Consider the following 11,402-nt stretch of genomic DNA (forward strand, 5'->3'; position numbering starts at 1 on the left):
GACAGACAGAGACAGACAGACAATCAGAGACACACAGATACACACAGACACATACACACACGGACTCACAGATTGACACAAACACGTGAGTGATTGCTGACAGGAATGAGTTTGAGTCGTTCTGCGGCATGCGCACCTGGGCGGGGGGGGGGAGCAGAGCCGAGCCAGCCGTCTGGGACCGAGCCTAAACACCGTCTCGCTTCGGACCGGACCCGCGCAGGGGCCCCTGATGTTCCGGTCGCTCGTGGTGCTGAGCCTGCGGCCTGAACTTCGTCTCCTCCCTGTTGTCATTTTATTACCTGTAGAAAGTCAGGTGATCGGGGGGCGGGGGGGGGGGGGGGGGCGGGTAGAGAGGACAGGGGGAGAAGATCAGGGGGGAGGGCATGGCAAACGTGATCCGTCCGGGAGGTGCAACAAGGCAATACATGGTAGGACACTGAGAGGCATGGAGGAACAGAGGAACCTGGGAGTGCATGTCCACAGATCTCTGTAGGTAGCAGGATAATTGATAAAGTGGTTAAGAATACGGAATATTTGCCTTTATTGGCCGAGGCATAGAATACAAGAGCAGGGAGGTTATGCTTGAACTGTATAAAACACTAGTTAGGCCACAGCTAGAGTATTGCGTGCAGTTCTGGTCACCACATTACAGGAAAGATGGTACAGAGGAGATTTACAAGGACGTTGCCAGGACTGGAGAATTTTAGCAATGAGGAAAGATTGGATATGCTGGGTGGTTGAGAGGATGAGAGCGAGAACATGACTCCGATGGGAAGACGGATCATGATCCCCCCCCGCCCCCCGTTAAACGTGAATCACATTCCCCCCCGACCCCCTCGCACCGCCCCCCCCCATTAGACCTGGATCACGTTCTTTCACCCCCGCCCCACACCCGTTACACTTGCACCGCACTCTCTCTCCCTTCCCCCAGAACTGGATCACACTCTTGATCTCGAACGGGGCCGCACGTTCTCTGAACTCGGGAGTGTGAGCCCCCGCTGCTTTCTGCAATCAGTACTGTTGGCACTGTGAGCTCTGGGGCCTGCCTGACAATGCCTGACACTGGTTCAAATTGCACAATTCCTCCAATTGCTAGACAGCAATCACAATCAAATTATACTTTCAGCTCACTTCTGTCCAATATCCTGGGAGTGACTCAGTCACCATAACTGACAGGTTCAGTTCTACGTTCCGCGTCTTATCACTGAGTGCTCGCTCTGTTCCTGACCTTCTCCCCACAACCCCCCACCCCCCCCAGTTCCTGACCTTCTCCCCCCCCCCCCGAGTTCCTGACCTTCTCCCCACAACCCCCCACCTCCCGAGTTCCTGACCTTCTCCCCACAACCCCCTACCTCCCGAGTTCATGACCTTCTCCTCACAACCCCCCACCCCCCCAGTTCCTGACCTTCTCCCCCCCCAAGTTCCTGACCTTCTCCCCACAACACCCCATCCCCCCCCAGTTCCTGACCTTCCCACCACAACCCCCCACCTCCCGAGTTCATGACCTTCTCCCCCCCCCCCCCCGAGTTCCTGACCTTCTCCCCACCCCCAGTTCCTGACCTTCTCCCCACAACCCCCCACCTCCCAAGTTCATGACCTCCCCACAACCCCCCACCCCCCTGAGTTCCTGACCTTCTCCCCACAACCCCCCACCTCCCGAGTTCATGACCTTCTCCCCACAACCCCCCACCCCCCCTGAGTTCCTGACCTTCTCCCCACAACCCCCACCTCCCGAGTTCATGACCTTCTCCCCACAACCCCCCACCCCCCTGAGTTCCTGACCTTCGCCCCACAACCCCCCACCCCAAACCCCCTGAGTTCCTGACCTTCTCCCCACCCCCCCCCAGTTCCTGACCTTCTCCCCACAACCCCCCACCCCACCCCCTACCGAGTTCCTGACCTTCAGTAAGATCAGTAGGAAATATCCCACGGGATGCGCTCTGCCCATTCTGGTCTTGACACTTGACAATACCTCAGGTTTGAACGTGCGAGTCTAATGTAACCATCGGGGGAATATTCAGGGAGTAGCTGCATTCTCATACGGCACATACAAACTCTCAGAGTTTGACGGTGACAGGACAAGTCGATAAGGCTATTAAAGAAATCAGATGGGATCCGTATTTTTATCCTTATCTTTACAAATAGAGACTGTCATGTATGTACTTTTGGAATCACTAGCCACTAGATGGCGTCACGTGTGTGCAGCCCAAGTATAAAAGGCCAGCCATTTTGTATATTAGTCACTTTGGGCCTTAATAAAGCAGAGCCAAGATTATACCTCCTGGAGTTAAACAGTACTCAGTCTAACAGTTATTGCATACATTACAGAGACAAAGAGTACAAAGGCAAGGAAGTTATGTTAAACTTTGCAAATCACAGGTTAGGCCCCAGCTGGAGTATTGTGGCCAATTCTGGGCACCACACTTTAGGAAGGAGTTCAAGGCCTTGGAGCGGGTGCAGAGGAGATTTACCAGAATGGGGCCAGAGATGAGGGACTTCAGTTAGGTGGAGAAATTGGAGAAGCTGGGATTGTTCTTTTCAGAATAGAGAAAGTTAAGGGGAGATTTGATGGAGGTGTTCAAAATAATGAAGGGTTTTGAGAGAGTGACTGCAGAGAAACGGTTTCCAGCGGTCTGAGGGTCGGTAACCAGAGGGCATGGATTGAAGGTAAAAGAACCAGAGGCGAGATGAGGAAACATGTTTTCACGCGGCGAGTTGTTGTGACCGGGAACACGCTGCCTGAGGGGGTGGTGGAAGCAGATTCAACAGTAACTTTCAAAAGGGAATTGGATAAATACTTGAAGGGGAGAAAATTGCAGGCCTGCGGGGAAAGAGCAGGGGGAGTGGGACAAATGGGATCACTCTTTCAAAGAGCCGGCACAAACACGATGGGCCGAATAGCCTCACTCAGTGTGATTCTATGAAATCATCCATCCCGCTGTGAGAAGTGAAATGTTGACGCAGATTGAGTATACCGGGAGGAATGCCTGTACAATGCTGTACCTGTCACTATAAGAGTAGCGCATTGCTGACTGGAAAGCTGTTAAAGGGCCAGGCAGCTGTCTGAAGTTAGTAGTTACACCTTTCACTTGTGGGCTGGTTGTGAAGTGTGATTTCCACTGGAAGGCTGATAGTCTGAGTCTCACCGAGTGCTGAGCCCATTTCAAACCTTGCCTCCTCTCGTGCTGTTTGCAGTTGCTGGAAGACGCGGCCTATACCTTTCAACACCTGCTCGTTTGCACTAAGCCAGCCACCGGGCTCAGCACTGAGACCTGCCAAATCCTCGACAACACCAGGGTCCGTGTACTGAAGGTAGGGCTCGCACAGCAAGAGCGTGAGGGGCATGTAACGCGCAGCGTGAGAGTGTGTAACGCGCAGCGTGAGAGTGTTTAACGCGCAGCGTGAGAGTGTGTAATAGCATGAGGGGTGTGTAACAGCATGAGAGGCGTGTAACAGATAGCATGCGAGTGTGTAACACAGAGTGTGAGAGTGTAACACACAGTGTGACAACAGGAGAGTGTGTAACGCACAGCGTGAGAGTGTGTAACAGCGTGAGGGGCGTGTAACGCACAGTGTGAGAGTGTGTAACACACAGCGCGAGAGTGTGTAACAGTGTGAGGTGCATGTAACACACAGTGTGAGTGTGTGTAACACACTGTGAGCGTATGTAACACACAGTGTGAGGGGCGTGTAACACACAGTGTGAGGGGCGTGTAATATACAGTGTGTGTGGGGCGTGTAACACACTGTGAGAGTGTGTAACACAGAGTGTGAGGGGTGTGTAACACACAGTGTGAGGGGTGTGTAACACACAGTGTGAGAGTGTGCAACTGTGTGATGGGCGTATAACACACAATGTGAGGGGCATATAACACACAGTGTGAGGGGCGTGTAACACACAGTGTGAGGGGCGTGTAACACACAGTGTGAGGGGCGTGTAACACACAGTGTGAGAGTGTGTAACACATAGTGTGAGGGGTGTGTAACACACAGTGTGAGGGGCGTGTAACACACAGTGTGAGGGGTGTGTAACACACAGTGTGAGAGTGTGTAACTATGTGAGGGGCGTATAATACACAGTATGAGGGGCGTGTAACACAGTGTGAGAGTGTGTAACACACAGTGTGAGGGGCGTGTAACACACAGTGTGAGAGTGTGTAACACACAGTGTGAAAGGCGTGTAACACACAGTGTGAGGGGTGTGTAACACACAGTGTGAGAGTGTGCAACTGTGTGAGGGGCGTATAACACACAATGTGAGGGGCATATAACACACAGTGTGAGGGGCGTGTAACACACAGTGTGAGGGGCGTGTAACACACAGTGTGAGGGGCGTGTAACACACAGTGTGAGAGTGTGTAACACACAGTGTGAGGGGTGTGTAACACACAGTGTGAGGGGCGTGTAACACACAGTGTGAGGGGTGTGTAACACACAGTGTGAGAGTGTGTAACTATGTGAGGGGCGTATAACACACAGTATGAGGGGCGTGTAACACAGTGTGAGAGTGTGTAACACACAGTGTGAGGGGCGTGTAACACACAGTGTGAGAGTGTGTAACACACAGTGTGAAAGGCGTGTAACACACAGTGTGAGGGGTGTGTAACACACAGTGTGAGAGTGTGTAACTGTGTGAGTGGCGTATAACACACAATGTGAGGGGCATATGACACACAGTGTGAGGGGCTTATAACACACAATGTGAGGGGCATATGACACACAGTGTGAGAGTGTGTAACTGTGTGAGTGGCGTATAACACACAATGTGAGGGGCATATGACACACAGTGTGAGGGGCTTATAACACACAATGTGAGGGGCATATGACACACAGTGTGTGAGTGTGTAACTGTGTGAGGGGCGTGTAACACACAGCGTGAGAGTGTGTAACACAGTGTGAGGGGCGTGTAACACACGATGTGAGGGGCATGTAACACAGTGTGAGGGGCATGTAACACAGTGTGAGGGGCATGTAACACAGTGTGAGGGGCGTGTAACACACAGTGTGAGAGGCGTGTAACACACAGTGTGAGGGGCGTGTAACACACAGTGTGAGGGGTGTGTAACACACAGTGTGAGAATGTGTAACTGTGTGAGGGGTGTATAACACACAATGTGAGGGGCATATAACACACAGTGTGAGGGGCGTGTAACACACAGTGTGAGGGGCGTGTAACACACAGTGTGAGAGTGTGTAACTGTGTGAGGAGCGTGTAACACACAGTGTGAGGGGCGTGTAACACACAGTGTGAGAGTGTGTAACACAGTGAGAGTGTGTAACACACAGTGTGAGAGTGTGTAACAGCGTGAGGGGCGTGTAACACACAGCGTGAGAGTGTGTAGCACAGTGTGAGGGCCGTGTAACACACGGTGTGAGGGGCATGTAACACAGTGTGAGAGTGTGTAACACACAGTGTGAGAGGGTTACACCCAGTGTGAGAGTGTGTAACACATAATGTGAGAGTGTGTAACAGTGTGAGAGTGTGTAACACAGTGTGAGAGTGTGTAACAGTGTAAGAGTGTGTAACACAGTGTGAGAGTGTGTAACACACCCTGTGAGAGTGAGCGGCGCTTCCTGTATTGTAAGACTGTCTGATTGCTGTGATAGAGACGGTGTGAGTGGGGGAGAGCGTGGTAATTCCCAGTGTTGTTTGGGATAGAGACAGTGTGAGGTTGGGGGTGGGGCGGAGCAGGGGGGAGGGGGTGGGGAGGGGGGTAGCACGTAATTTGTGGTGTTGTTTGGGATAGAGATGGTGTGAGCGGGGAAGAGAGCGGTAATTCGTGGTGTTGTTCCTGTTGCTGCCGCTGAGATCAGAGTGATTGGTTTGTTGTTTGTTTCTCTGTAGAAGTTTGACTCTGATAGCAGTGCTGCTGGGAGGCAGTTTGTGCGGGACACCCTCTTGGAGCTCTTCCTTCCGTATGTGCTGAAGTCTCTGGACCCTACCTGCAAACCGGTGAGTGACAGGTCTGTGCCCCTGAGGCAATGTGATAGCCACCCATGCTACGTGTCTGTGTTACCACCAGTCCCGAATGCTCCATAATCTTCATCGCCAGCTGAGACGGAAAGTTCCCTGTAACAATCTGATCTTTTTGCATTGAAAAAACTTTTATTTCATATTTTTAGTGTCAGCCGTGGCTCAGTGGGCAGCACCCTCGCCTCTGAGCCAGAAGGTTGTGGGTTCAAGTCCCACTCCAGGGTCTTGAGCACATAAATCTAGGCTGACCCTCCCAGTGCAGTGCTAACGGAGTGCTGCACTGCCAGAGGCACCATCTTTTGCATGAGGTGTTAAACCGAGGCCCCGTCTGCTCTCTCAGGTGGATGTAAAAGATCCCATGGTACATATCGAAACAGAGCAAGGGATTCTCTCAATGTCCTGGCCAATATTTATCCCTCAATCATAAATCACGAGAAAGCAAATGCAAAATTGAGGTGCCAAAGCATCACCACTGGCAGACATGTGTAATTACAGTGTTACAAATTTACGTAGGAGTTTCCACTATAAATGTGGACTTAGGAATTTGTTATGGAAAAAGTTTATACAAGAATGTGACAACAGAAAACAAGGTTTTATAGACAGGAAGTGTATGTAGAAGTAATAGTTTAACACACACACACACATATATATAGGGGATGGGAGCAGATTTCAGAATCACCTCTATAGCATTAAACCTACCTTGATGTCCCACCTCAAAGTGTCAAAGGTATATAAAAATTGAAGGCAGTAATGCTTTTTCCAACCTTGTGGAGTAGCCAGAGATTTACAACCAGCTGCCAAACTACAGAGACGCAATTACTCTCTAAGTGACCACAAGGTGCACTTAACCTCTAACTGACCTCAGCATCTGCCTTTTTACAGCAAAAGACCATGGGGCCTTACAGTGTCATGCCACGTTACATACGGATCTATTTTAGCAGCTGAATAGTATATTGTACCTTAGGTGGCCGTATGCTCCTGTATTTATAAACAGCATGTTGCAATTTATATCGGACAAGGACTGGTACTCTAGCTCCTGCTTATCTTTATTTAATTAACAGATTTGTAAACCCATGAGATGGTGATATATCTGACAGATGTTTATTAGTCAAAGGCAGCATTTTGAGTAGTACATGCAAGCAATATGTCTATATACTCACACATAGGATACCCATTGGGGAATGTCAAGCTTACAATCCACCAGGCAGTTCATAGTATTGAATCTCTTTGACTTAAAGCTCACTGGCATTTATACTTTCGCTATACCATATCTACTTTGACCACTGGATATGGCATAATCCGAGTCCCATGTGCTAGGCTTTTGTTTAAGACTGACCTGTATTGGTCCTGTCCAGTCCCCTTATCTCCAGCTCTTTGTATCATGGTTCCCTTACATTACTCTTCTGAACACTTTTCAGCACTTTTCCACAAGGCCTGGGCGTGTCTGACCCTTACTCTATCTTAGTCATGGGATATAAGTTACATCCAACCTAAGCACTCTACTTAGCTGTAATTAGTTTTAGCAAATGCTGTAGTTAGTTACAACAGCTGCTTTTAATTCTGTTTTTATATTTATTCCATCTTAAGCAGCTGGTTCTATATATTCAGCAGAGTGCAGTTAAACTCTCTCTACACTCACTGTAGCTCCCTATACTAACTAATGCATGACATTCTGTACCGATGTTAATTTAATGCATTGCACACTATCCTACACAGCACATCCTCTAACTTTCCGTGAGCAATGCCACAGGAGATCTGCTAGTATTTATCTCATTATACAGAGCAGTTACGGGCCTGACAACACTCAAAGACCCAATGCAGACAAACCAAGTGCTCTCTCAATAGATGCCAACTGTTTATGTATTAGACGGATCAAACCCACAACCCTTTCGCTAATCCCTCCTGACTCCTCCTCCCCTCTCTCTCTCTCTCCTACCTTCTGCCTCTGCCCCCCCCCCCTTTGTCTCACACCATTCTGTTTCTCTTCCACCTTCTGCCTCTCCCCCACTTTCTGTCCCACTCCTTACATCTCTCTTCTACCTTCTGCCTCTGTCTCTCTCACACTTTCTTCCTGCACCTCATTGCTTTGTCTCCTGAGCGCTTCTCTTTTCTCTCTCGGATTCTTGCTCCCAAACATGGCTTAATGCTGCATCACTTCCTTCTACCTCCTGAGTCTAACCCCACTTCGCGCCCCCCCCCCCCATTTACTCTAGCTGTCTCTCTCCCACCTTCTGCCTCGCTTATCCACCTGTGCTCTCCTACCCTCCTCTTAGACTTGCTCCCCTTTTCCTGTCCCTGCTCCCTCCTCTAAGGCCCCTGTAGCTTGCTCCATGTCTCTCACCATTGCCTGACTGATGATGGGTTGACCCCTGTCAATGCCCAGGTGGACTCTGCTACTAATTCGTGGCCAATGTCATCCTTGGACAACACTGTGATCCGCCATTTTGCACTGTATTTGCTTCTTGGGTTCTTTGCTTAAGAATTCATAGCAACAAATTGCTATTAAGAACTAGTTGGTTTATTAGCAAAAGGTTGAACAATCACACTACACATTACCAGTTCATCCACCAGGCTCACAGCCACCTGCCTCATCGTGAATCCTCCGAACCCAACTGGCTGGGGTTTTATTGAGTCATGTGAACATCTCGTGACTGGCTAAGCCACTCCCAACTCAACAGCTCTACAACTATTTTGGTAGAAATATTAATACAAGTGCCCCCTGATTAAAGGAAGGCACGAAACCGACACATTAAACAAATTAAACTTTTGACCGTAAACTTAAATCAAATTAAAATTTGGTTGCCGGGCTGATGATGCACTCCAGTCCCTCCGGCGCCCACCTCTCGCAGAAGGCCTCGAGCATACCAATGTACACCGTGTGCTCCATCTCCAGGGACACCCTGGCTCGGATGTAACCACGGAAGAGAGCCAGGCAGTCGGGCTGAATGGCCCCCTCGACCGCCCGCTGCCTGGACCAGTTGATGGCACCCTTGGCCGTGCCCAGGAGCAGTCCTACGAGGAGGCCTTCCGACCTGCCCGCTCCCCTCCGCACATGGTGCCCAAAGATCAGGAGTGTGGGACTGAAGTGCAACCAGGATTTGAGGAGCAGCCCCTTCAAATATGGAAGAGGGGCTGCAACCTCACACACTTAACATAGACATGGAACATGGACTCCTCCAGACCGCAGAAATTACAGGCGGCCTGGGAGCCCGTGAACCAACTTAAAAACCGATTGCATGGGACTGGTCCGTGCAACACCCTCCAGGCCAAGTCTCCAATAAATAGAGGGAGGACTCCCGCGTAGAGAGCACTCCATTGAGGACCCCTGTCTCCTCCGGACTGCAAGATGGTGCGCCATGGCGTGTCTCAACAGCTCTACAACTATTTTAGTTGTGAACATTAAACAAGTGCCCCCGATTAAAGGAGGGGGGACACATTCCAAAAACTTTTCAAGTGAGGGCACCAAAAAACACAAATTATACAAGTGCCCTCTAGCTAAAAGGGGAGGGGCACGAAAACCAACAAACATAGACAAATTAAACTTTAAACATTAAAATCAAATTAAAATTTGGTTGCCGGGGGTGATGATACACTCCAGTCTCTCAGGCGCCCACCTCTCGCGGAAGGCCGCGAGCACACCGGTGGACAGCGTATGCTCCATCTCCAGGGACACCCTGACCCGGATGTAACAGCGGAAGAGAGGCAGGCAGTCGGGCTGAATGGCCTCCTCGACCGCCCGCTGCCTGGACTGGCTGATGGCCCCCTTGGCCAGGCCCAGGAGCAGTCCTACGAGGAGGCCTTCCGACCTATCCGCTCCCCTCCACACAGGGTGCCCAAAGATCAGAAGCATGGGACTGAAGTGCAGCCAGAATTTGAGGAGCAGCCCCTTTAACTAATGGAACAGGGGCTGCAACCTGACACATTCCATAAAAACATGGAATACGGACTCTTCCAGACCGCAGAAATTGCAGGCGGCCCGGGAGCCCGTGAACCGACTTAAAAACCGATTGCACGGGACTGCTCCGTGCAACACCCTCCAGGCCAAGTCCCCGATAAATAAAGGGAGGACTCCCGCGTAGAGTGCACTCCATCGGGGACCCCCGCCTCCTCCGGACGGCAAGATGGTACGCCATGGCGTGTCCGGACGGCAGACGAGGATGGCAAGGTGGAGAGTGTGCAGGAGCAGCCCGTACAGGAAACCCCTCCGCGCGGAACTGAAAGGCACGGAGGGGATTTCCCCGAGGCGGCTCAAGTTGTGAGGCGCCGGCCCCCGAGGGAGGTTCCGGGGTTTGGTGCCGATGAGGAATTCCGTCCGGACGGGAGTCAGTTCGGACGGGATCTCCCCACGTAGTTGAGCCTCCTCGACACACCTAGCGGAGTCAGGGCCCAGAGCTGTTTTTAGCGACTCGATGGCATCGGCCGCGCGGCGGACGTCGGCCCAGGAGAGGCGCTGTGCCAGCTCGTCTGGCGCCATCCAGCCCACTCCTCCGCCATCGAACAGGTCCCTGACTCTGGTCACCTCGCCAGCCACAGCCCTCTCATCCGCCTGCCACCTAAAACCGCGCTCGTGGAGGTACGGATTCCTGAGCAGCAGCCACTCCAGACGGGGACGAGCTGCGTTTGGTGGCGACTCTGTTCCAGACCCTGATGAGTTCCTGGTAAAAGACAGGCAGCCCCAACCTGTGAACATCCTCTCACAGGTGCATACATTACAGTGACAAGCAACAGTGGACATATAACAGGCCTGCCCCACTTCAACACAGTCCCATTAAAGTTCTGAATGGAAGTCACTGGGTGTGGCAGTGGGGGGCGGGGGGGAGGGGTGCGGGGATGGCCAACTAGAATGATTCAAGCTGTGCAAACCATCTTCCAGGAGCTGCCTGTGTATGAAGCGAGTCTGTGCACTGACGACTACGGAGTGATCCAGATTGACAGCACCTACAGGGAGCTCGTCCTTCATGTTGTATCAGAGGAAATCAACAGAGGTACGTGTGCTGGGTCAGAGGTCAGATCGGAGATGGTGAGGCCAAGCTGCACTTTCATTGTGCTGTGTGTCGATTGAATTAAATTAACCATTAACGCAATAAGGGGTTATGGGAAGCAGGCGGGGAAGTGGAGCTGTGTCCATGATCGGATCAGCCATGATCGTATTAAATGGCGGAGCAGGCTCGAGGGGCCGTATGGCCTACTCCTGCTCCTATTTTTTTACGTAACGTTTATAATTAAATATTGTGAAGAGGAGCCATCACGCTCCTGGTTCCCTGCAGTGTGGGTTGTGAGGGGGGAGACAGATCGACATATTTGCAAAGAAAGAATTGGAGACTGGAGAGGAGAGACAATTTCCCTTTGTCCGCAAGGAACCCCTCACTAGGAAAAGGAGTAGATTCATCCTGTGCATGTGCTTGGCCTTATTAAGAATACTTTGCAA

General features: G+C 51.2%; 1 protein-coding gene across 1 annotated transcript in view; it reads left to right on the top strand.

The window, feature by feature from the left end:
• LOC139237851 (protein Niban 1-like) overlaps positions 1 to 11,402 on the top strand; it is a 109,446-nt gene that overhangs the window by 96,300 nt on the left and 1,744 nt on the right. The window contains exons 5-7 of the mRNA XM_070867075.1: positions 3,196 to 3,312; positions 5,846 to 5,953; positions 10,848 to 10,959. Of these exons, the coding sequence (XP_070723176.1) occupies positions 3,196 to 3,312; positions 5,846 to 5,953; positions 10,848 to 10,959 (337 nt within the window). The remainder of the gene's footprint in view (positions 1 to 3,195; positions 3,313 to 5,845; positions 5,954 to 10,847; positions 10,960 to 11,402) is intronic.

Source organism: Pristiophorus japonicus, chromosome 24 (genome assembly GCF_044704955.1).
Source record: "Pristiophorus japonicus isolate sPriJap1 chromosome 24, sPriJap1.hap1, whole genome shotgun sequence".
NCBI lineage: Eukaryota > Metazoa > Chordata > Chondrichthyes > Pristiophoridae > Pristiophorus > Pristiophorus japonicus.